Source organism: Electrophorus electricus, chromosome 20 (genome assembly GCF_013358815.1).
Source record: "Electrophorus electricus isolate fEleEle1 chromosome 20, fEleEle1.pri, whole genome shotgun sequence".
NCBI lineage: Eukaryota > Metazoa > Chordata > Actinopteri > Gymnotiformes > Gymnotidae > Electrophorus > Electrophorus electricus.
This window is the reverse complement of record NC_049554.1, coordinates 10,503,537-10,530,111: the sequence shown is the minus strand read 5'-3', so window position 1 is coordinate 10,530,111 and position 26,575 is coordinate 10,503,537. Positions and strand designations below refer to the sequence as shown.

The following is a 26,575-nucleotide window of genomic DNA, read 5'->3' as shown; positions in this document are numbered from 1 at the left end:
TTTAAGGTTTGAATGAATTCTCTTGACACTATTAATGAGCCAATGTTCATGTCATTTGCCTAAAGTGTTTCATTATGTAACTTTGAGGTCAAGTCTGACAATCAGAAATAATTCGATCAACACAGTGATGGGAAATGATTGTTTTGCATCTAGTTTAAAAATAGCAAATCAGGTAAGTTGTCACAGTAATCACATGCACTAAATTTTAAATGTTTTTGGAGTTTATCCAGGTAAGTTATATTATATTAAATTGGACCTTAATGTGCCTGTTTTGTGTTATATTATTAAAATAATCCATATTTGATTGTTTTAAAGTACCATCTTTTAAAAAGACTAGAACAATGCATATGAGTCTACATAGTATTGCACATCACAACTTGCAGTAAGCTTTTCTTCTGATTAACAGTCATAAGTGAGATTCTGACCATTCAAAAAATGTTAATAATTGCTGACAGAATTTAAATACATTCTTAATATTTTTAATACAAAAGGCAAATGTAATAACTGTGTAAAAAGAATGAAATGAAAACATCAAATTTGATCAAATAAAATAAAATATATAATATTATATTTGAAAGGAGAGCGAATTTACATTTTAAAACTCAAGGATCAGAAAGTATCTAACGCCTAGGGAAGCATGTATTAATAGTTGATATGTTGATAATATATCCTAATGAAGCTGCTTATGAATTGACTGTGCATGATTGATGGATATATGGGGAGTGCTGAAAAGTGGGTGATTCTGGATCTGTTTAATTAAATACATTAAAAGATCGTCTGACCTGCAGATACGGGGCAATCAGATCTGCTTGAGCAGACAGAATACTTGTTGGACAGCTTGGATGTCACAAAGTAATGCTAAATTAACTAGTACCTAAAGTTAATTTATAGTGGTTCCTCAAACTCCCTCTAGATAATTCATCAGGCATAAGTGATGGTAAGAATTAGTGTGACCATTTGTGCTTTGAAAGTCACTTGCAACATCAGCTGTTAAAATGCATTGATGCTGACTCAATGCATTAAGTGCTGTGGCAGTTTCAGTGTGTTAAACTTGCAACAGAAAAGAGAGTGCTAGTGTCCTCTGATGTAATGCTTGAGTTTAAAATCCCAGCTAGTTTGAATGCTTGGGCTTGGTGTCAGTGCAGCTGATAGAAATATGGAGAGGTGCATGAAGTAATCTTACCACACAAGGTCATGTCCAAAGTCAAAAAACAAACAAACCAACAATAATATTATTAATAATAATAATAATAATAATAATAATAATAATTACTATGAGGAGAGAGTGCCATTTTCTCTGAGTAGATTCATATTACTTTTTAAATACTATAAACCTATATAATTTTCATTTACATGGCCCTTATTGCCTGTTGTCCACCCACTCCAACAGAAACGTATGTCACTGAAATGCCTCCATTTTTATTAAAAAGGGGAAAATAACATGAAAGATTTATGAGATACTGGTGTATGTAAATCAAGCCTCTAATTACAGCATCGATAAAAATAATATAACATGATAGAAAAATATTACAAACAGAGACAGTTTAAAAAAACAAGTAACTTCCTCTGTATATAAAAAAAAGAACTCCTAGTGCAGATATGTAGATATGTAAACCTGGTCCTACTATGACTATGTAAAAATTTACTGAGTGAGTGTGTGTGTGTGTGTGTGTGTGTGTGTGTGTGTGTGTGTGTGTGTGTGTATGTATGTATGTATATATATATATATATATATATATATATATATATATATATATATATATATATATATATATATATACACACACACACACATATACACCTATACACATATACATATATATATATATATATATAGATAGATAGATAGATAGATAGATAGATAGATAGATAGATAGATAGATAGATAGATAGATAGATACATACATACATACATACATACATATATATAGATACATATATACATATATATAATGTGTGTGTGTGTGTTTTTCATATATATATATATATATATATATATATATATATATATATATAATGGAAAGCAGGTATTTAAATCTCTCATAGAGAGTGCTCACATGATGGTTTCTAGAACAGTGTGATTGGGTTTCATCAAGCCATTGTTCCCATTGGGGTCCAGGGGACGTTCCAGGTCAGAGATCTTGGGGCGGAGCTCCTGGGGGCAAGAACTTGCCCCTCCCCGCACTGGGGCTGCCACTGCTTTAATCCTCTGGAGGAAGGAAGTGAGGGCAGGGGTCAGCTAGTAGTTAGTAGAAGATTAAATCGCTTAACAATAGTGATTTATGAAGTGTGAAAAGAATTTGCAAAGTTACAGCTTGTACTTGGGGATATAGCATTGAGAGTTTGGTCAGAAGTTCCCACGATAAAATTATAGCGATGGTTTAAGTAAGAACAAAAGGTCAAAAGGGCAAGAAAGAGAAGAGACATGTCCTGGGTAAATGGGATGGACAGAAAAGTGGAATGATTTTGTTCGATAAATGAAAATTCTGAGACCCTTGGTACAACACAATCATGATGGTTATTCCAGGCAGACTCCCCAATTTAAAAGAACAAAGCTCAGCTTATATCAACACTATTGCTAATAATTAAAGCTTAGCAATCAAAATATTTTGTCTTTACCACAGATTTAAAAGACAACAAGGTGAACAGACATATTGTGTTTGCGTGTATTTGCTTCCAGTGTATTACTTTATGACATGGTCACATACCTCAATGAGGGGTCCTTCAGACTGGATAATCTTTATCACCATCACCATAGGTATGCAAGTCATGGAAGCAAGGGCAAGTGTCCACCCAACTCCAATGGACCATTCTGGGTACTCATAGATTTTGTTGTATGTCAAAGGCTTGTATTTCACCAAAGAGAAGATGAAACACCCCTGGAGAAAAGAAAAGTACATAATACCAAACCTCAGCCAACCAAGCCAAAACTATATTGTTATTGTTTTCAAAATATGTTACTGGTCACATCAACAATGTACTCAGTATGGTTATCTTTCAAATGATGCTTCTTTGACTGACTGAGTGATATTTAGACAAGACCAGTGTAAATGTGAATGTGTACAATTCTTGCTCGTTCTGTGTCAGCAAGAAGTGCTTAACTATCACATGAGTGCCATGGAAAATCTTTAAAAACACTCAGAACATTATGGAAACACAACATATATATAAGAGACAAGAAACAGAGCATAAAAAGTCCAAAGAGACTCAGTGACCACCCAGAAAATCAAATTCCAAGATGCTTAACCAGCCTGCCATGGAGGAGGAGAACAGTTTACCCTTTACAGCAGATAAAGGGCCATTCTGACCTTTAAAGATGAAAGGGGTTTGGATGAACAAATGGTTTGCTCTTTCTTACTGTACATAGCATTCTTTTAAAAGGGAGGAAGTTCGGTCTTGCTTTCATGGAAACTAATCCTCAGCTGTTTCTCAGCCTCCCATTCACCCCAGCAAGTCGGCAGATGGTGACTCCATTTGGAGCTCAGCACTGCCACAAACCCAGAGTCGGATTTGTGCGGCAAATCCATAGCGGAAAACCACAATAGCACTGTGGTTGCGTGGAGCAGGGGAGTAGGAGATGGTCAGAGCTGAAAGTGCCTCAGATGTATTCTGATGCATTTACATTTGTCATTTGTTTTATGCATTGTGTAAGTATTCCAGGGCTAATATGGAATACCAAGGATTTGTTGATGGCTTGTATTTCCTGTCTCTTTAAGTGTAATGAAAAGCAAGAACAAAAATAAATAAATCCCACCACACAAAGAAGAGGTGTGATTGTAGTCCAGCACCACTTCATCCAGAAATTTGGTCTGTAGCCAATCATGTCCTCAATCGCATCATAGAAATTATCAGCGCCTAAAAGGAGGAAGAGGGTCTGTTTAGGCATATTATGTAACTGGCATTGCCGTGACACTCGGATAGAAGCACAATGAAATGATTCAGAGCAACTGTGTACATGAACTGAATGCTACTGGCAGTGTCAAAGTTCAGAATGAGAGATAACGTTGTGCAGTGTGTACATGGCCCATTTAGCATGCAGATGTAGTCTATGGTGTTGCAGTCATGCAAATTTAGTAAAGACACCCAAACTATTTCATAATGCATGTCTTTACATGCATCAATGTAATTTTTAAGGAACATTCTTTATAATACTGCCTGCATGTGGCACTATGAAACTACACAATCTAAACACAATAAATTACAACAAAGGGAGTGCTACATTCTGACACAGAACATCTGAGAGAAAAAAACACTAGAAAGACTGACTAATATTTTTCTAACAATGTGCTAATCCAAAACCAAATGCTTTTTGTTACTGGATTAAAACTTAATGTAAGTTAACAAGGAATTCTCATTTACAGAAGTAAATGGTGCAAACATTACAGATATTCTGTCACTTGTTGAACTTACCATAAACCCAGGCTACAGCAATACATTCAAAGAATGCAACCCACAAAAGACACACGCCACTGGCTGCATAGTAGTCAAAGAGTTGAAACACATACATGCCACCCTGGGGAACAAAAAGAAATGAAAAAAGAACGAAAACAGAGGCCTTCAATGCATGTCCAGGCTTCCAAATTGCAAGAGCATAGACAATGTAAGACTACAATCTCAGAGAAGGAGGGCACGGAAACTTGACTTTTTTCATGTGCAAAATGTCAAGTTCACCCTGTTGTATCATGTTGCATTTTGTTTGGTGCTTGTGATTATATGAGATACAATGCCACAGAGGAAAAATAAGCCACAGTTCGGCAAAAAATGACGTTGTCCTAAAGCACACAGTCCTGTTTGTCACTGCCTTGGGGGCTCAGTGGTCATCTAGAGGAGGACTGGAAAAAATCAGAGTTGTGTGAAACACTCTCTGTCCCAGCTGGATCTCCTAGTATAGCAACATGACTCCTCTCTGGGAATCTCTCCACACAAAGCAGGACAGCAGAGCCATAAAAAGACTTTGTGGGAGAGATGAGGGTCAGGGGAAAATAAGGACACAGAGCTGAAGCTATTTTTGCCTGCAAAATATCTATTTGTAGGGCTATACTGGTCTATTTGTAGCAGACCAGGTCCATTTTATGTAAATGAATCCATTTGACTTACCCATATGGGTTGAGCACCACCCAGGTAATGGAGAGTTTCTACATTTTAAAGGGGAATTCGACCCAAATTGTTTTTTTTCTGTACTTGCCCCTTACATTTGAAAACAGTATTATTCTTATGGAATTTTTTGAATAATTCAGTGAACAGAATTGTTCTCTCACAGGTGTTTGTGTGTGTGTGTGTGTGTGTGTGTGTGTGTGTGTGTGTGTGTGTGTGTGTGTGTGTGTGTGTGTGTGTGTGCGTGCGTGTGTGTGTGTGTGTGTTGGGGGGGTTTGTTGTATCTCACAAAAATGCTGTCTCACAAACAATATATATACATTGAGCCACAAAAAAGGAACATGTGTGCAAACGTTTTCATTCTATAACTTACCTTAGTGACCATGGTAAGTCCCAGCAGGTAGCTCACAAAGCATATTATAGCTATAAAGATTTCTCGATGGTAACCCTTCCGTAGGAAGGATGGATACAGATCCACCAGCGATGTGATCTGTCCTTCCACTTCAACAAACTGCAGGAGTGCATACATCAAAATAGCATTGTGTGAAGTTATTTCATAGTTATTGTTTGTAGATTTGGCATGTTATCTGAAGTAGTGAGGCTAGTAAAATACTTCAGCTAATGGAATTTTAAATGCTAAAAAAGAGACTTTGTTACACTGAAGAACTGTACACCTAACCAAAGCAGGCAAAAGCTAATAAAGTGTCTTCATTTCATTCGCTTTGTATTCGGTTAAACTGTACATGTTTTGCAATGTAAATGGATTTCTTTGCTTGAGCCAATCCACTGCAGATGTGCTAAATCCACTTCGGAAAGCCAGATTCAATTTTACTAGTCTAGCACCACGCCCTCCCCAGTAGCCTCACTGGGCTAGTAAGCACATTGACTAAGCACCGTGTACTATTTCACCGGGACAGTGAAATGCAATAGTATAAGACCCCAGCTGACACAAGAACTGAACAGTTGCCAACAAAGTGTTTGTAATTTTTTTCCATTTCCTCTCATGTCACAAATATGTCTGTAAATTTGGTTGTTTATGTTTGATGGAATGGACAGTAATGGTTTGTGTTCCAAAATTATACTTCATATTTCTCTCACAAAGCTGGCACAAACAATACTAAAGTAGCTCTATGGCACTGAAGTACCTAAGTAAATCCAGTTTCATCAAAGCATGACATATTTCATGTTTGCACTTACATCACTTAGGCTGGCTAAGGATATAGAGGCCAGATATCTGGTTTTAGGCCAGACAGTCCTGTTTTTCAGCTCTCTGTGCTCTGCCCAGCAGAACACCTATTTGTCATCATTCTGGAATTAACTGCTATTTGCTTTCCATTGATCAATATTATTTTAGTGAGGCAGTGAGTCATGTCAAAGCAAATACCTTGGATTTCATTGGTTTAACAGATTTTACACCTTGTACCTCACCTACCAGCTAAACACAGAAAGTCCACACTCTAAATGATTGTCAGGTTGTTTGCATCAGTGTGAAAATACCAAAAAGAAAAACAAATTCAGTTCTCAGTGGACAGCGCTTCCTTTCCTTTCAAAGAGCAGGAAAGATGAATTTCATGCTTTCTGTACACTATGCCAGACTGCAAATATTACAAATAGGTGGCAAGTTTGGTGAGACAAACATTAATATATATTATACATTTCTAGAAGAAGTTGATCCGCTCTGTTAGCTAGCTTGATATAGGTTATGATTTTAATTTTGTGTTGTTGTATCATATCCCTGTCTCCCATATGTCTTCTTTTTGGTGGTGTGATGTCCTCCCTTAAAACAATTAATCATATACTTGTCATATGAAAGTGTTAATTTATTGACTTTGACCAGTCAAGCTTCAGCACAGCTTAATGTACTTAAGACCTTGTTAAAATTAGCATTAAATTATCTTATGAAAGCTAATGGGAATAACTGACTCCAGGATTTCTAGTGCATGTGATCCTGCCATGCTGGCATGAGTTCAAGGCCTTTTAAAGCAGAAGTGATGGAACCCAAGACGGAACTAACTACAGACAATCTGAAACAAGCAATAATGTTCTAAAACAACATTGACCCTCTGATGTTTTAATTAGTAACGGTCACAGCAGCATGAGAAAGTTTGCAACATAACGTCAGAACAGAACAAACTATTTTTGCAAGTTCAACTCTTTCCATTCTAGGGAGCCAGATTCCTCTCTACCCCCTTGCAAAATATTCACTATGTTTCTTCTTTTACGTAATCAGCACCCATCCACCCTCTCAGTCCCATCAATTATCGATCTAATTGAACTAATAGCTTCAAAACACTCACTGAGGCAGTTCAGACATTTCAAATCCAATCCAGCTCACAATTGCCACTGACACTGGGCAATTCCTTTCTTCAGTGGTAAATGCCTCACTAACATGAAATCCTCTCCACATTTCCTTCAAAGCATTGGGCAGACAGTTACCTTTACAAATAAAGAAAAACCTCCTGGAAATAAATCAGTCTGCAAGACTGATGATTCTACAGACCATTTTCACACCACAACTGTGGCCAAACTTGCTTGTCTTTTTTTAGATCTGCTGATCTAACAATTGTCTTTGATAGACTAAATCTCAAAATGACTATGACATGAATATCACTGGATTTCATGTGTTTTATGGGATAACCAAATATCCCCTCCCCTACAAAAAGATATTTTTATTGGCAGAGTCTACATATATTTTATTGTCTAATATGTAGAGAATATTTTGCTTCTTACATGCTGCTCAGCCCAGTGTGGTCATCAAAACTACCGCAATTCTATCCTTGTTGTGTTTACTTTCTAAACCATCACTCCCCTACCCAGCAGTCTGAAAGCTGGTGCTCGATTGTACCAGGGTTTCCCAAACTTTATCCCCTCCAAACTTGAGGTTAAATAAAACATGGATTCTCCCTGCTATTATAAACCATACTTCCAAGTCATTCTCCAATTCTTTCTCAGTGCAGCAACTCATGATCATCTACATCAGGAGTCCTGGTGAGTCTTAATAAGAAAGAAAGCTCATAAGGGAGGAGAGTACAAGCTGTGCTGTTGTGTCATTGAAGGACTACTGCAGTTTACTTCATTGTGATCTACTGTTTGCACATTATTTGAGATGGTATAGATAGAAAGTGGCCTTTGATAACTGAACAAACATAAAAGTGAAATGGTCCTTTAAAATTTCATTTTAATCACCATATTTTTGGTAATTAGAAACCAGAAGCAAATCACAGACCTATTCAATTTCTACCACAAATTTAAATTTGGCCTTTACTTATTAGCACTATTAATAAAATACATTTTCTTTATTATTTATAAGTACAGACAGTGTTTGTAAACCAGCTAGAATATATCACATGTAATAGTACATAGTAATAGACAGTTTCTGAACGCATCATCTCCTCCCATATGGTACCTGTAAAACCTTGTTCAGCATCCTGGCTATCAATGCCACACTCACCTGACTGTCGAGACCCAGTAGCAGGAGCATAATGAAGAAGAGAACGGCCCAAAACGTAGGCAGTGGCATCATCGACACAGCTTTGGGGTATGCAATGAAGGCCAAGCCAGGACCTAAGAGGGTAGAGAACAGAGAGGGGGAAGGGAGGTGGGGGAAGGGCAATTAGCAAAGCTCATCATATGCACATTTTGATCCATGCTGCCAGTTTGCGCACAGCGGCACAGACCAAATCGAGATATAAAGAACAATCGTGCGAACAGGTCCTAGGTGCTGGAGCGAATGTGCCAAGCAAATGACTGACAATGACAATGGCATTAACCTTATTCCACTTCTTTTGGGAAAAAACCCTAATAAACAAGTTCATGAGCTCAGAAGACAGGTTCCTAACTCCAGTACTGTTGACCCACCACTCTGCAGTTTTGAGGTTTCTGTGCTCCAGTACGCATGATTCAGGTTTGATCATGAGCAGATGAGCTGGATCAGGTGTGCTGGTAAACGTTAGCATGTGTGTCTCCAGGGCTGGAGATAAGAACCTCTGCTTCAGAAGACACTAAATATTCTTAGACACCTGTATTTCTTTCAATATAACACTATTAGTCAGAAATTCCACACAGATATCACCACTACCAACAGAGATTAACCTGAAACACAGTTAACAAATTGCCACAGTTAAAAAAAATTGTTAACAAATTGTTGCAAAATCATTGCAAACTTTGCATTCCAAAACCACTGAGAAACAGAAGAACAGCAAAAACACAGCACCATTTAGCCAAGAAATATATCACCAAAAACCAGCCAGCCAAATCACATAACATGCCCAGGTACAAAACACAGTTTCCTCAGTGTCAGGTTTCTGCAGTTAATGCAGGGCAAGTCCTTGTCATCTCACAAAGACCTTATAAAACAAACTCTGAGTACAGCTTACCATTCTTGTTTCTTTAAATTACATTTTCAGCACAATCCTATAACAAAACTCTTTTTGTAGACTAAACATTGCATTAATCATGTTCTTCTGCTGAGCAGTAAAAATAATGTTGCATAACAAACTGATAAAGATTTTACTGTTTTCTGGTGCCAGTCTCCTCAGAACAAAGTCAGAATCAGCATCACCAGTGAACTGACCAATGAAAAAGCTCAAACTCAATCAATCCGCCAAATAGTTCTTCACCTTGATAGCCTACTAGTGAAATGTCAACCAGAGAAGGAAATACAAGCATTGTAAATTTAAATGGAGAGAGCATGTGGAATGAAGATCTTGATCATTAAAGATCTTGATAATTGTCCAATATGGTCTACAGGATGCAGAGGGAAAGAACCATTAGAATCTGCCCAGAACATCAGCCAAAGATTACAAAAAGCTGTTGGAGAAATAAAATAAAATGCAATATATGCATATAACAGCCCAGGATTGGAAATGTAAATGTATTTTTTCATTGCGTTTATGAACTTGGCACAAGATGTTCTTGGTAAGTTTCGCCCTCGATATCTGCAGAAACGTGCTTGAGCAGTTCTCACAGAGCTGTGTCAGACTAACTGTAGACTCTTCATCATTTGTAGAATGGACAAGATCCAATCAAAAGACCTCAGTTTTCCGAGTGTCTCCATGCAAATTCTCTCAATATATTTCCATAGTTTTTCTGATGAATCCAACCAGAGTGAAAATTGCTCCCGGACGACGTATCCCATTTAAATACGTACCATTTAGATACGTATCCTGTATCTTCTGATGGTTCATTTCGTAACGTATTTGTCTTGTTGAGGAATGTTTGATTGCTGAAAATTCCAAATTTCAAAGCTGCCTTTCATGAAAAAATGTACTGGCGATTTTTAATAACGGTGTCTCCGATTTTTGTCGTCGGTTTTCTACAGGATTGACTGACTCATTTGAGGTTTTTTGTTGTTTTTGAAGTAGCAGTGCCCACCATCACTACTACTTTTACCCTCGTACCTGACTCTGCCACATCAGCAATGTCCACCCCTTGCTCTTGTGCCATGAAGCCCAGGACGGAAAATATTGCGAAGCCAGACACAAAACTGGTAGCGCTGTTCAGGCCTCCCAGCAGCAAACAGTCCCTATGTCACACATATGTCATGGAGCTTGTTAATTTACACACAAGGAACCTAGGTCCCCACTTTTTTTGCCTGTTGACTGGACTAATTCCATGCCTCCCAGTCCCCGCCGGCCTGGACGCTCACCTGTAGCAGTTGTATTTGTACTTGTTGTAACTTCCAAGTGATGTCATCGCACCCAGACAAATGGCATAGGAAAAGAAAATCTGTGTCCCTGCATCGATCCAAACCTACACAGAAGGGAGGGATGGTAAGGCTGAACATTAACTGGCTCATTATTTTTTCAGCAATTAATGCAGGGCAAGTCCTTGTCATCTCACATGATGAGCCAATAATGAAATAGATAAAAATCCTCTTCCAGTGCATTCCTTTGCTCAAACCAAACAAAAAATGTCCTTAGAACATTATGCTCCACCCAAATTCAAAAATCTTTTGATAATTTGCGTAATATGCAAAACCTCCTTTTCAAACTAGTCCTAGGCTTTTCAACTTCACTCACAATCTTGGTGTCAAAATATTCACAAGTCTGAACCTCAATAATTATCAAAAGCCTTGAAATGTTAAAACAATATGGCCAACATACACAAATGAATCCTTCAAGAAGTTAGCATATTTTGCATAAACAGTTAAAATTCATGAACGCTTCATCCAGTTTAAATGAAACTGCATATTTTTTAAACACAGAATTCCAAGATAGACTGCTAATTCTGGAAAATGTAAGTAATAAATATAAAGTGCTATAAAAGCTAGAAATATACAGCTCAAAATCACAACATCAGATCAAGCTAAAACTTTGCATTCTGCATCATCGAACTATAATAAGCAAGCTTTCAGAAGGCATTTCACAGGCATAAAATTGACCTATCACATTAAAACTTAAATACTATGAATCCTTAAAAATTCTCTGTAGTTCTGTAAAGTTTCAAAACAATTGACCACTCGGGATGCTATTCAAGAAAATCAAGTATCTCTTTTATATTTTCACTTAGGAACATAACATTGGATTCAAATGATTCTTCATGGGAGTCCTAATAACTTTACAATTACATCGGGACATCGAAAGGCCCTACAGCACACAAAAACCGACTTTGCATTTAATCACAGGCCTTGTTTAAATACTTAAATGGACAGAAATCAGGAAAAGTAGGTCACATCAGCACAGACATTTTCAGACATGCATGTAATGATGGAGTGATGTTGACTGCCAAGTGTTGACTGGAGTGATGTTGACTGCCAGCTCCCCCATCAGGAGACTCTACGGTGTACAATTATCTACTTTGCATACAATCACAAGCCTTGCATTTCAAATGGACAGAATTCAGAAAAAGAATTCAGCAATGAGTTGCATCAGCATAAAAATGTAGGCACATGTATGGAACAAAACTATGATTACGTTCTGAGTTTTAACTGTGACTGGCCTGCTTTTATCAGCTTTTAAATCATGAAGCTTTTAGTGTTTGCAAGGTGGACACAATTAAGAGTTTAAAAAGCCACTTTCGCAAATAGAATGTTAAAAATGTTACTGCCTTCCAAGCATTATGATTTACTTAAAATCTATGACTTACTGTTCAATGATCAAATGGTCAATATGTGCCAAATTAGGTGGATATCATCTTTCAAAACTTCATCAAATTCCAGTACAAATGGGAGCCTTTCACAAATTTTGACAACATAGGACAGTTCTTAAAGGTATCAGAACAAAATATATTACATAATTAGCTCATAGGTGTGGGAATTAAAAGGCCATGCTACTGTCATATATCACTAAAATTTCCTTCAGGACTCGGGCCTTGTGGGCCCATTCTGCATCAGCAGTAATCTTTGTATTTCTACAGTATTCTAGATCATTGGTATATTGGACTCTAACTTACTCTACTGGCTAGGATGCATTCTATGTGTAAATGACAAAGCACTTTTGGCGCACTGGATCTGGAGCATCTGATAAATGCTGTAAATGTAAATGTAAGTTATGTTAACCAGTCTGTAAATACAAGTTATATTAACCAGTCTGGAAACATCAGTAAAAGGGGGTGATTCTTCCTGGCTTTTCACTCATTTTGCTAAGCTAAGGGAGGGACTTTTGAGAGTTGATAGACCTGAGAGATTGAAGGGAGGGAGTAGGCTCCTTTGGTGCCCAAAAATGGTGGACTTTAGCAAGAACTTTAAAACTCTTGAAGTAATTTTGAAGTGCCATTATACATAATAACACTTGACTTGCTTGTTGACTGTCTAGCAAAGGTTACATGCATAGCTTCATGTGTTTCCAACAGGAGATCATGACAGCAAACTGCGATTACATGTCCAGTGTGAGTAGCACCCCAAACTGAAGAATTAGTTAATTCTCTTGGTGGTCCACGAGTGAATAGTGAAAGTACTGGTATATAAAGTTGACCAAAAAATATAAAGTATTATACATATATAATATATACATGCAGGCATAAGGAATTACCTCGGGATCTTCAAGGCGAGTGACATTTGGATACAGATAGAACTTGATGCCCTCGGCTGCTCCAGGAAGAGTGACACCCCGGACAAGGAGGACAATTAGCATGACAAATGGGAAGGTTGCTGTGATGTACACAACCTGATGGGAGACAGGATGGAAACACAGATTAAATTCAAATCTTTTTGCTTGTGACAAACCTGCCAGAGAATTTATAAAAAAACATTCTAATAACACAGTGGTTCAATTCTGTAACCAGTTGTCTTGTTTTATACTATTTTTTGTAAATATTCAAACTTTAAATACAGTTGATATGAAATGCTCCACAATGCCAGGAATAGGGGGTTAATTACATAAAATACCTTTGCTGTATCAGTTATAAAAATTTGTAAGACTTATTTGCTTTCCAACCACATTTGAAAACCTAACATAACTTCACATAATTCATATTGCATAAACATATCACATAATTTAATCTTACACAGATTACATCTGTTTACATCAACTCATTTAAAAGGGGGAAAACAATACAGTGCTGGCGAACCACTGACCAGAGAATGAGAGAGTGGGGAGGAGCACAGCAAGGATTCCCAGGATGCTGTACATCTCCCCACAGCCTGTAGTTGTAAAATTAATGCATAATGTTGTTTTTAAAAATGTTGATTTGTGAGTATATGCATTTACTTAGTTAAGTCTGCCTACTTAGTTTAATAAGCATTTTTAGTGTAACCATCCCCGTATAGTCTGTCTTTTCATTTATCTACCCCCAACTCTCCATGTTAGTCTTCAGTCTTTCCTGTTGCTGTTATGACTATGGCATTGACAGTGGCATTCCCCTGATGTTCTTCTCCACCAATGATGTCACTGAAGTGGTATGTCACCACTGAGCTTGAGGTTATCTTCAAATTTGAAGGCGGTGATGAAGAAGATAGTATGAGTACCTCGTGGTACAGGGTACTGAGCATTATGCCTGCCACCTCCAGGACAGATCCATCCAGGTGGCTAGCTGGGAATACTGGTGAAGGAGACAGTGGGTTTCATGTGATATCCAGCAATACAGAGTCCATGCAACGTACTCTGCACAGTTGCTGTTGCTCAGCATCATTGCTGGAGAGTAGCTGTCACCATGACACAGTTGTGTCTGGCATTGGAGGGCAAACCACTACAGGTACTCATGGTTATGCCACTAGAGCAGTATAACAATCTACCAGCATTGGCCACAGCCCTCCAGAGATGCTTTGTGCAGGTACCAGCATCGCTATTAGTCCAGCAGATGCTCCTGAAGAGATGGGAGCTACAGTGATACACTGGGTTATGTGATCGAGGAGCTCAGGGAATAGGTGAATTGCTGAGTGGCTCCTGAGCGAGTGGTGATGGAACCTTCAGGAAAGACAACCTTCAGCATCAATGCTACAGCCAGGAAGATCAGCTGCTGCCACAAACTGTGGATAAAGTGTAGCGAGTTCTCAACCCTCATTGACACAGGTTCCTCTGTGTTGCTGCTACAGCCATGTGTGCTCCCTCACGACACGAATGGCACACTGGATTGCTGAGAAGTGATGACCATCCAGCTCAAATCTGTCACCAGCAGCTGTGTCAACACAAGGGGGAAGAAACAGCTCCTGATTGTGTAGGGAGGGGGATATAAGTCAAGTGCATGAATTGCATCTTTACAGGACACGTGCATGTTTGGCTTAGATTTCTTGTGGCAGCCAGGGCTGTGTTCAAGCTCAAGAAGGAAACCCTGGGCTTAAAGATGGGGCATATGAGACTGTCTGCAGCAGCTAATGGCAGGGCAGGGGCTCCCTAACAGTGTGGCCTTCAATTTCAGTGGGGGAAACTTCTGCCTCTTGAGAGGAGGTCAACACACAGCATCAGAGTCAGTTGGTAGGACTCTGGGGATGATGTACACTGTAGAATCTAAGGTACTATGGTTTTTCATAGGCGAAACCTTCCAATGCTGGAGGAGCTGAATACTCTGCAGCAGTGCTGGTTGGTGGATCCCCAAGGGCCATGGGCAGTACACAATAACAACACTCTCATCAGTATCAGAGACAGAGAAAGCTGAAAACTGTTGTAGCAGAGCGAGTTGGACTCACTGTCAATGTTGAACCTATTCAGCTTCATTGACAATATCTTCTACTGGCTAAAAGAAAGGGTGCAGAGCAGAAAGTGAGAGAGTGAGCAGCTGCTCATTGAGCCGTCAAACGGCCCCTGGGCAGCGCTGGGGCACTCTAAATCAAATTGGCTCAGCGTGGTTAAGCTTACTGCATCTGAGGAGCGGGTATTGGTAAGTAGCACTCAATCCAGATGCCATAGAGAAGATGGTGTTCACGTTTGGCATCAGAGTATGGCATTTCAAAGTTATGGCTTTCAGACTTTGTAACACGCCGGCCACATTTGAATATTTGATGAAGAGAGTGCTCACTGGTGTCTCCAAAGATCAGTACAATGGTTGTCTAGACAACATGCTGGTCCATGTGCCCAACTACGACAGAACACTCGCAAACTTGGAACAAGTATTCAAGGTAATAAGACGGTCTCCTTCAGCAGTGCATGAGCTTCCTTGGGCACATTATGAGTGGAGCCACAGTGGAAATAAGCCCAAACAAGGTGGACGCAGTGCGGTGGTGGCTTCCATGGCAGGATGTCTGTGAGTTCCTGAGCCAAATGGGTTTGGCGTCATACCACCAGTGTTTCATATACGGGGTTGCCACTATAGCTGCACCGCTGGCTAACAGTAAAGGGGACTGGGTTATAGGGGTTCAAGGAAGCTGAGCATGAATTTACTGTCCTCCACTGGCTATGCGATGTGCAATGTGATTTCCCGGGGTGAATGGCGAGTTCACTGCAGACAGAGCCACCAGCAATAAGGGCATAACGCAGTTCAAAGAGCCAGAGTGCCAAATCGTAGTGTGGATCATGGTGCTACAGGTATATTGCTTTATCTCAGGCCACAAAGATGAGCAGGGAGGAGCACGGTAAGGACTCCTAGAATGCCATGCACCTCCCTGCAACCTGTAAATTATTTTTTTAATTAATTTAGTCTGTCTCCTCGAGTTGAATTAGCATTTTTAGAGTGTCACCCTCCTCATATGTCTGTTTTTTAGTTAACTACCCACCACGCTCTCCCTGCTAGTCTTTAGTCTTTTCTGTTGCATGTCGGCTCAATAAAAGTGTATTTGTTGCATTGAAAATGGTATTCACAGACTGTTTCTATGCCAATGCTACAATATATTATGTATATTAGGGCTGGGAGTAAGAAGGCAAAATCATCCTTAGGCAAACAATAACTTTTAAAGCAACATGCCTCTTCATGTTCTGGGTAGAGAGGAAATTAAGGTGACATTTTGTTAGCAGGAGTCTCTGCAATATTTACAAGTCTGTGCTTGGGAAGAAATGCACACCCAAGCACAGCAATCAATAATGAGTAATTTAAGCCCCCACACAAAGCAGGTTTAGATTGACTGTGCTGTCTCTCTGTGGTTACTCTATTTACCAGAAACAAGTGCGCTGTCACTATCGTAGGTATTAATCATGGGGTGTGGTTTATGTTTGTGTTGACAACTTTGAGTAAAAGAGCTCTCCACAGTAGGTAAGAGCAGCTAAACGAAGCTAAATGTTGCCTTAAGTACCATGCTACTTTTTTAGAGAACCAGATTAGCAAACAACCCTTATTTCTCACCATGTACCTTTGAATGAGAGGTAATTTGTTAAAATATCCATCACAAGATGAAACTTAGCCTAACTTCAGTTGTGCCAAAACTCACCTTTCCTGTGGACTTCACACCTTTCCAGATGCAAAAGAAACAGATGATCCATACAGCGAGGAGACACAGAGCCAGTTCCCATTTGATAGGGCCAACATCCTCTATGCTGTCAGAGATGCTGAGGACATTGCGTCTGTGGGTGGGGGTCGGATGGGGACATGTGAGAATGTGAGAGCCTTCTCTCAATATAAAACAAACATCATGCAAGCAACAACCACCAAGTGGCCCACAGAAGAGGATATGTTTGAATGGATGTTTAAGTACGAATCAAAACAACCAGGCAGACAGATCAGAGTGGATGAGGCTAGTTTATGACCACAGCACCCGTTCCTGCCAGTCCTGTTCTGACCATTTTATCATATAATCTATTTACACAAGATGACTTGAACCAGCCTGCTGACCCAGCCAGGCAAACCCAGCCATTATAAGACACTCAGTGAAGGCAAGGAACTGCATGGTTATAAATGTGTAGTTGCCAAAGGTTAGTGAGGATATATGCATTATCATGTTCTACACTGTAGTACAGCATACAAGAACAGTATACAAATAGCAAGAAAATCTTGGTGTTTCAGGATTTTCAACTATGAGGTAATCAATTAGCACTGAATTTTAGGTGTGTGCTTTCCTCCACTCCCAGCATTGAAAAAACTACAAACAAAACTATAAAGGAAAAGTTAAAAACACAAAAGAACATGAGTCTAGCATTCAGACACGTACTCCCAGAACTCGGTGACTGGCGAGGTGAAGTTGGTAGCATTGATAGCTGCCCAGATGGTCTTGTTCTTGCGGTGTGTGTCCTCAACGCAATTAGCAGTGTTCCATGGGTTGTTGCAGCTTGCCCAGGGAAGCTCAGGCCGAAAGCACTGGAATAAGTAGTACAAGCCCCAGGCCAGGATCACGATGTAGTAGATGTTCAGCAAAGAAACGATCACAATGGAAGCATAGCCGATACCTGCATGGAAAGGGATGCAACATCAGCAGTTTATGAGAGATTCATTAACGGCATGCTAGTGATGAACTGAGGCAGATGTTCTTTATAGGAGTCAAAAAAACTCTTCCCTGAGAAAAAAAACATTGCCTTTTTATGTGCATAATTTTCTAGCAAAAAGCTTCCCCTAGTTAAAAGGTTTTGCTCCAGTGAACAACAAAAAATGTATCAGGTACAAAGTAAACATATGAATGAAGAACAAGAATCATTTATAACCCTGCATTGTGCACTAGTTTGTTCTAAGATGAAAACATATCTGACTAAAATCTTATGTAGTAAAGCTAGGATTTTGTTAGTAAAAGTGTCAAAGGTGAACATCACATTGGAAAAACTGCAAAAAATAATGCAAATTGAATAGATCTTTTCATGTGTAATGCTGGGAAATATATCTTTACATTTTCACACACTGTATCATTGCCTTCTTTGTTGGCCTATTATACACATGGAAAATCACTGGGCAAACAAACAAGGAGCAACACTTCTGCAACTCGGCAGACCAAAAATGAAACTTCCACTAAGCGGGAAGCAGAGGGGCCAGAATTAACAGCTTGCTGACATCGATGCACACCATGACCCGCTTTGCCTTATAAAGAGGATTTCTGGCCCACAGCTTAGTAAGATGCCACAGTCTGACAGTAAGAGAGGAGGAAAAGAAAAAGTGCCAGCCAGGAAGTAACAGAGCCTCAGCCTGTTTTGTGCTGCTCAGCACATGCGCTCTTGGTCCAAAGGCTTCTCCTTCCCATGCTCGACCTCATTGCTAGTCATCCCTTTCATGTTTTGATGCTCTGATGCCATGGCAACATAGAACCCTCTGTACACTAAACACATATGTCTCAGGGCCTGGTAAAGAGGGTGTGTGAGTGGACTTGATTGCACGTGTTCGACCAGGCAAGCGGTCAGAAACAGCAGTATTGGACTTGGGCATTTAGGAAATCACATTTCACCAGATTATAGTTGCAGAGCCAAAATTCTTCTCTAAAGCAGAGATTACACAGAGAAGCCAGCACAATGTGATTGCAGAGACATGAGAGAACATTCCATGTGGGGCATGTGACTTACAGAGGCCTTTAACCGGTGCGACTAGGAACTAAGCAATATTTTAGCATTGTAAATGTCATAAAATGATAAGATTATCATATTTGCAGTGCTGCCTGAATCCTCTGGTACTTTCTCTGTATTAAAAATGATTTAGAGCTTGGATTTCTTGCCTGTTTCTTTTTTGGGGTTTTTTTTGTGTGTGTGTGTGTGTGTGTGTGTGTGTGTGTGTGTGTGTGTGTGTGTGTGTGTGTGTGTGTGTGTGTGTGTGTGTTCAAAAGATATTTCCTACATGACATAGTTTCAGAGGGAAAAAGTAAGGATATGATTATTGTATTGTTTAATCCGTTATTATCTGAAAAGTAATAAAATTTTCTGTTGGGATGGGACCTTACTCACTTCCAATTTTCCATGTCACATTTACAATCCTGAAAGCAAGCTTCCTGTAAAGGAACAAGTTCAAGAGCATGTCCTGTTAGATATAATCAAACTTTGTGTAGTGCAGTTTCGGTCATGTTTGACACTTACCACTAAAGATAGGGCTAATTTTATCCCAGCAAGTGATTCCCCCCTCAGAGGTGAACTGACCCAGTGCAACCTCCAGGAAAAACACAGGCAGGCCTCCGCCAAACAGAAAGATGAAGTAAGGGATAAGAAAGGCACCTAGACACAAAGAAAACAAGGCACACCCTGATACCTTTATTTAATTCCACAAATTATTAAATTCCATTAACTATATGAACAATGACTGACTATAATCCCTGTGAACCAACATTACCCATGTGAACTGAAATATTGGTTCACATCCTCTTTTTCTTTGCTTCTTCTCTGCATAATCAAAGCAAGTGTGCTTGTCCATATATGGGCTTGAGCTCAAATGGCTGACATAAAGCCTTTTCAAGTGGTGCTAATGTATCTGATCCCCAAAGCTACTGCATGATTCAAATGTATTTAACCTTGAATTTGGATTTACCATTAATTATTTATCAGGTAGGTTAAACATAACACCATACTTTGTGGCAAGATCTATTAAAGCAGATGCCACTATATTGTAAGCATAACAATAAACATTTATTTAATAATAATTTCTTGTTTTGAGGTTCTAAATGCTTTGATTTCCTACTTCTGATGCAAAATATTTGAAAGTCTACTTGCCTCCACCATTCTTATAGCAAAGGTATGGGAAGCGCCATACATTCCCTAAACCAACGAAACCGCCAGCCACGGACAGGAGGAAGTCGAGCTTGCTTGCCCATTTCTCTCTCTGCGGGTGCTTGCCCTCTGCCTCGTCCTCAGGTCGGGTGCCAGGGCTCTTGCCTGGGGACGGCTTCAGGGTGTCCTTGTGGAAGTCCTTCAGACACTGGAGCTTCTCTTTTTGGGCCATGCTGTTGGGGTGAGAACCAAACACAGTGAAAGATTCTGGGTGCAGACGGAAGAATGGGGAAGCCTATACAGGTGCACACTGATAAGGTTGGTTACTGCTGAGCTCATGCAGAAGTCACATGTTGAGTTTGTAACACATGAACGTCAGATTGCATCATTGAGATCTTGCAGCCAGATCAAGAATGGATTGCGCATCCAGGTTACAGTCACAGCTGCAGTTTTTCACTCTCTCCATGCGACTATGTGAGAAGACATTGTACAACAACAGAGAGAATCCTGATTCAGGCTGTGTGTTCAACGCTCCGTCTCTTTAATTAACATAGCGTCTGTGTGTCAAGACCCTATTCAAAGAGGGAACTGTTATTACAGACTCCGGGTGTCCAGTTTCAGAGCGGGGGCCAAGCATGCCACAGTGCAGCTCAACAGGAGCCCCAGGGATCCAGATAGAGATGTCTGAAATACTCTGGCGCCCCTCAGCCCGGCTCCCTTTCAACTTGGCTTGTATAGAACAAACTACAGCCCCACTGCAAGAAGGCTCTTTTAAACACTTTATAGCTTAGTTTGAACATGCCTGACCTTCAATTCTTTTCCTTGGATACATGCAAAAAAGAGTGTGTGTTTGTCTGTGTGTTTGTGGGACAGGGGGGTTGTGTAGGTTTTAGGTGTCTATGTCATCTCCTTCAAAGTGACAGGGGAGAAAGCAAGTATAGTGAAAGTAGAAAGATACAACAGTGGAAGGTGGGTCAATCCCCATACCGGCAGACAATGTGGAGAGCCAGCCTGCATACTTAATCGTCCAACACCTCACAAGCCACAGGGAATGGAATCACAATGACCCCTTGCCAGGGAGCTGAATTTGATATATAGCTGCACACCAGACACCGTTTCCTTTGATGTATAAGTTAGTCTCCCTTTTTCATCTGGTAATGCTTCATTTCACATTCATTGTGAGGAATATCCTCCACCAGTCACCAATGAGGACTAAACGTTTAAACAGCTGTCAAATCTAAGTGGAAAAAGCCTGCTATCAGACAAAACACTGCCTGTTTACTAAATAGAGCTCTGATATGCATGGCAAGATAACATTTTGCATGTTGCATACAGAACAGGTTACTAACCACATACTGAGTCGCAGAACAGATGTTATGCACTGAACTTCTAAAAGGCACTCATGCCCTTGAATGTCCAAATGGAGTAATTGAAAGGCTTAGCAAATACATTACCTCTCAAATACATTACATTACATTACATAAGCAAGTGAAATCATTTAGTTCTGGTGTTGTATGTTTTTGCTCATTACTCTGTATTGACAGAGAAACCTACTTGGCAGGTTTCTTTTAAGAGAGAAATTTTTTATAGTATGAGAAAAACACAGGTATTGCTCACAATTCTTATCTCGCTTAACATTCTAGCTCAGTGTGCACTTACATTAATTCTGACTACACTAATTTAACTCAGAATAAAATTAAATCTAAAATTAAGTCATATTAAAAGCTTAAATCATTTGCTCCCACGTAACCACCCAGGACGTTCCCCTGCTTCACACACTTTCCTTCATGCCTCTGCTAGCTTGGCATGTGTTGCTTTCAGTGCTGTCACCATGCCTCAGGCACGCCTGCATAAATGGCCTTGCAGTTCAGAGTGAGCCAAGATTGGCAGCAAAGCCAATGTCTGTCACATGCATGCAAACCCCAGCCCCACCCACCGGCTAAAACAATTACATGCAATCAGCAGATTGGGTTCAGCTTTGGAACAGGGGATGACATCGAAGGCAGACAGTAAATTTCCACTCCCCAAAGAGCATGAGTAGGCTGTATGCAACTACGTGCTTTCCCATGGGCTGGGGCCACTCACGGTAATCCGAGGCGTGGGTGTGCCAAACATGAGTGTAGGGCCGAGCCAAGGAGCGGCTGTGGGAGGGGCCGGGGGAGCGGCCAGGGACAGTGATCCTCACCTCTGTTTCATTTCCCTGGAACGCTATCCATTTCAGCCCCCTGTTGTCATCCCACATCTTTTAATAGCCTTTCCAATAACACTGGTCAGCTTGGCTAAGCATTTGTGAACGGTAATCTAAGGACAGTGTGTTGCTACCACTTGAATGATTTGAATTCTATATATGGCCCATTGCTTCATTCATACATTTCTATGTTTGAGAATTTTAGTGCACAAAAATGTAGTTATTGTAATAAATAATTAACATAAATATGGGCTAATTTTAGATTTAGTATGACATGGTTTAGTATGACAAGTTTCAAGGCTAGCAAAATAAATGTGAGTGCAAAGCCGTCCAGCAGCAGAGCACTGGCAAGGACCAGTGTATTTGCATAGGGCAAACAGTGGCAAGTAACAAAAAGAACATTGTATGGCCGAGGCCAGCTTCTTCCTTCAGAAAAAAGAAACACAAACACTGGCATGCTGTTGAAAACAACCACAGTGCTGTAGCCTACTGTTGGACATTGTAAAAATATTTAAAAAGTACATCTAAAAAATAGTGTGACCAGCAAGGAAGTCAAGTTGCACAAAGTCATTTGATCAAATATCTCGGGTTTCCTCCAAAACATGTTGCCCAACAAGCTGCTGTACTGCTCCCCCTTCAGGAAGCAGGAAGCACCATATTGCTTTGCAGGGCACCCCAGGAAGTCCCTAATTAGAAGCAATTTGCTCCTCCAATGCAGTAGGTCAACGAAGCGACTAACGTGTCCAGTCTCAACAGCCCCCCGCCCCCCCTTTTCCTCTTTGCTCCGCCTCATTGCCTATTGCCTGTTTTCGGGCTTTTCCTAATCCGTGGAGGACATAGTCACACAGTAAAAAGGCATGTGCACCAGTGTCGTACTGTGGCCCAGCAACCAAGGGAGACCTCGGGTTGATGTCCACGTGAGCCTCTGGGACTTGTTGCATAAGCGCTATTCTAAAACCGTGCACATTTCCTGAGCGTGCTCACATTCAATTTTCACACCCTGCCCCCCGTTACATTACATTCCACTACACCACCACTCGCATGCTCCTGAGCGTTGTCTACAAGTTCACGGTTTACACTTAAGGAGGAATGAAGCCTGGGCAATGTGCAGATCTGACAAGGACCCTGGCAGAAGGGCATGATCTGGGCCAGTTAATGTGCTTGGGTAAAGTCCAGTGGCCTTTGTCCAGCTTCCGTACCCTGCTCCAGTTTAGACCATCAAATCAAAGGCTAATGATAATGTAAACAGGCCAATGACACAAAATGGACCAATTTTGACAACTGACTAAATCTTCTGGGATTAGAGGACAATGATCCAGAGTCACAGTAAAGACAGAATCTTTGTATAAGAATCTCTATTCTTATATTTGGATTCCCATTACATTTCTTTCTCAAACAAAATTTTTTTAAAAAACAAAATATAAGAAACTTGGTTAGTAGTACTAGTTAATAATTTGTTAAACCCAACCCAGTGGACACAAGGCACCTATAAAATACATATAAAGCAAAAGATAAAGTAGTTTTGCCAGCAGACGCCCACTCAGGTGCTTCAAGGGTACACACATGCAAATTGTAGTGAACCAAAATTACAATCTCCATGAATCCTTTCTTTGCCAATAAACCCCTAAGTTTATCAGTCACATGAGCATGACAGTGCCTTGTGCAATCAGAAAGAGTATTTTAACACACAAGGAATCAGTTAAATTATAACCAAAATAGCAAATGAGCTACTTCATGTCACTTCACTTGCTCTTCTCACTTGTTCTGGATGTGAATTAAGTATTTTTCCATGGTGAGACCACAGGTACAACACTACTGTTTCCCCCAACAAAATCAAGCCTAAGCAAAAGGGCTGTAATATCTCACCTGTTTCCTGTGGGCAACAATAAGGCATGCATCTTATGAACTGATCATTACACCAAATATAAAAATTGGTGTGCCAGAACATTGTTACATGTGGTGAACCAGATGAAACCAGAAACTTTCCAAAAAGTAATACAAGCCTCCATCACCTAAGGACTAGACACAATTTCAGCAATTACCTGTCGCAGTCAACCCAATCCCCTAGGGAAGACAAAGAGTCAGAAGATGCTAGATGGTCCGGCTTTGAATGCATCCAAAAGCACTGCTGTGGAGTTCTTGCCACTCAGTTGGACAGAGGGGCAACCCTTAAATTGCTTTGAGGGCAGAAGAAAGGAGGGGATCTGGGGGAGTGGACCTAGACAGTTAACACTTTGGGATTTGACTCATTCGGGCCAAAGAAAGGAAGAAATACAAAAACAAGTGGAGGAAAAAACAAGTATTCAAGAGGGGAAGGGGGAGGTAGCTGGCTCAACCATGGTGGGTGCTTTGCTTGAGTGGTGGAACAGTTTAGGAAGTAAGCTAACTATGCCTGCATACAAGTCATATTTTCATTGTGACTTCTGAGACACATTAGTCCTAGTTAAACAGCTCTATGCCTTTGTGTGGCTATACTGGAAAGTCTTTCAAGACATCGGTTAAGATAAACAAAGCTGGGATGTCTGAAAGCTCTCCTATTGAGGTGTATGTAACTGTTCAAGACACAGCACTTTTTAAACTCTCTCACATTGCTGTTCTGCTTTTATGAATGCTTCCTCACATGCAATAACCTGGAATGTGTAAGATGTTATTGTTTACACAAAAAAAGGAACATATAAGTTCAGTATTTTAGTAAGCTGCAGTTTTATTTCATACAGGCTGAGAGAAATAAAGTGTCTGCCAATAATTATTCTAAAGCCTATTGCTGTGACTCTGGCACTGGGAAAGAAGCACACAAGATGAATTGGCTTTAATTTTTAATCTTACTGTTAACAGCCTAAACAAGCTCAGGACTTGCCCAACCCATCCCCAATATAAATTAATGTCACATTCATCTGACTGGGATACAAGTCTTGCTACAGGTCCAACGAATCCGTTGGATACGGAAAGTGCAGTGACAAGGCACGGATCCAAGCATCTCACTAATTAACCATGTGGAGACGAATGTGTGCTGTAGCTTAGAATATAGGTATACGCAGAGTCAGAGAAAAGGCATAGAAACATCGTGCATCGCGCCAGTTTCTGCCAAAACTTCTAAAATGTTACATGCATTTATTTCCCTTCATCGTAAAGATCCTATTAAAATGCTATTGAAGGCAACTTGCTAAAACATCAATAGAAAGTAGGTTCATCGTTAGTATTTAACGCTCAGCGTAGTAAGCATCGTTAGTATTTAACGCTCAGCAGCAACAGAAACAGGAAGTTGTCCGTGGGAGAACGTTCAAACGATGCACAAAGGCTCTAGCAGCGTGTTAAGTGCGCATCTTTCCACAACGCAGTAAACTTGGTCATAATAAAGAATAATGGTATCGCCCTAGCCTCTTTAATAAGAATAGGTACTTTACGTTCAAACGGTAGCCGTTGTTCAACTTTGCCGCACTATTTTGTCACTTTTCATTTTGAAGGTCTTTTTAACAGCCTCTTTCCTGATATTGTGCCTGTTACCCAGAATTACAGTATTACTGTTTACTCTTTACAACGGTAGGTTCCAGTTTATTAACATAAAAACCAATGCATGACCTTATTTGCACCCGAAATCAGGTAGCGCGCAACTGCGTGTACACGCACAAAACGTACTTGCGACTTTGTTCCGTCAATTAATAGTAACTGAAAAGCTTTAGCGTTCTAGGCAGCATCAAACAAAATATGCCCCTGACACGATAAACACTAAAATACACATAGTTCATTGACTCTGAAAGGATGTGACTTAAACAGGCGTCCTATAAAAGAAAAAGAAAAAAGGAACGCAATGAATATCTCTGTCACTATGAATATTGATTATTGTCAAGCAAATGTGTGAAGCTCTTTGATGATACCAAACACCGGAAAAGTGGGTTAAGTAAAAAATGTAAACCGACACAACACAGACAAGCTTGAAATAACGTCGCTTCCTGAATCGTAAGTCAAACTTACAGTTGAGAAAACTATCAATATGAAGAATATACAAAAAGCTTATATATATATATATATATATATATATATATATATATATATATATATATATATATATATATATATATATATAATTATATAAAATTATATATATATATATATATATATATATATATATATATATATATATATATATATATAAAGTATAAATTTGTCAGTATAATCTTACCTCAGCTGTTTTTTTGTTTTTTTCTTTTACTCCTTTAGAAGTGTCTTGTCTCTTGTCTATTGTGCGTCGCCGGGACGTTAAACAAAAACTGACCCGGTAAATTTAATTTATAAGATTTTCTTTCTGACCTTTGTGTCTTAAAATGGAAGCGCATTAGATATCAGCATGAGTGGAAAAACACCGGCCTGCCTCCCCAGCAACAGG

General features: G+C 39.8%; 1 protein-coding gene across 3 annotated transcripts; it reads right to left on the bottom strand.

Moving 5' to 3' along the window:
- Window positions 1-1,989: 1,989 nt before the first annotated feature.
- On the bottom strand, window positions 1,990-26,575 carry slc6a6b (solute carrier family 6 member 6b). 3 transcript variants are annotated; one of them, XM_027020192.2, is made up of 14 exons: window positions 24,234-24,336; window positions 20,007-20,236; window positions 19,380-19,514; window positions 17,546-17,780; window positions 16,829-16,961; window positions 13,065-13,199; window positions 10,742-10,845; window positions 10,494-10,618; window positions 8,546-8,658; window positions 5,468-5,605; window positions 4,411-4,513; window positions 3,755-3,855; window positions 2,709-2,879; window positions 1,990-2,209 (listed from the first exon to the last, which is right to left on the bottom strand). In XM_027020192.2, exons 1-14 carry the CDS (start codon window positions 24,305-24,307, stop codon window positions 2,054-2,056), a joined length of 1,953 nt encoding a protein of 650 aa, XP_026875993.2. In that variant the 5' UTR covers window positions 24,308-24,336; the 3' UTR covers window positions 1,990-2,053. The 3 variants fall into 3 exon arrangements, with proteins under 3 accessions (XP_026875993.2, XP_035376029.1, XP_035376030.1); XM_035520136.1 differs by lacking the exon at window positions 24,234-24,336 and adding an exon at window positions 26,372-26,575 and having other exon boundaries at window positions 1,992-2,209; XM_035520137.1 differs by lacking the exons at window positions 1,990-2,209; window positions 2,709-2,879; window positions 3,755-3,855; window positions 4,411-4,513; window positions 10,494-10,618 and having other exon boundaries at window positions 5,519-5,605; window positions 24,234-24,337.

Excerpts from the sequence above, each read along its gene's own strand:
- slc6a6b (XM_027020192.2), bottom strand. The coding sequence starts at position 24,307 with ATGCATTCAAAGCCGGACCATCTAGCATCTTCTGACTCTTTGTCTTCC. Across the intron at positions 20,237-24,233 it reads GATTGGGTTGACTGCGACAG|CATGGCCCAAAAAGAGAAGC; the intron begins GTAATTGCTGAA and ends TCACCCCAACAG. Across the intron at positions 2,210-2,708 it reads CTGAAGGACCCCTCATTGAG|AGGATTAAAGCAGTGGCAGC; the intron begins GTATGTGACCAT and ends TCCTTCCTCCAG.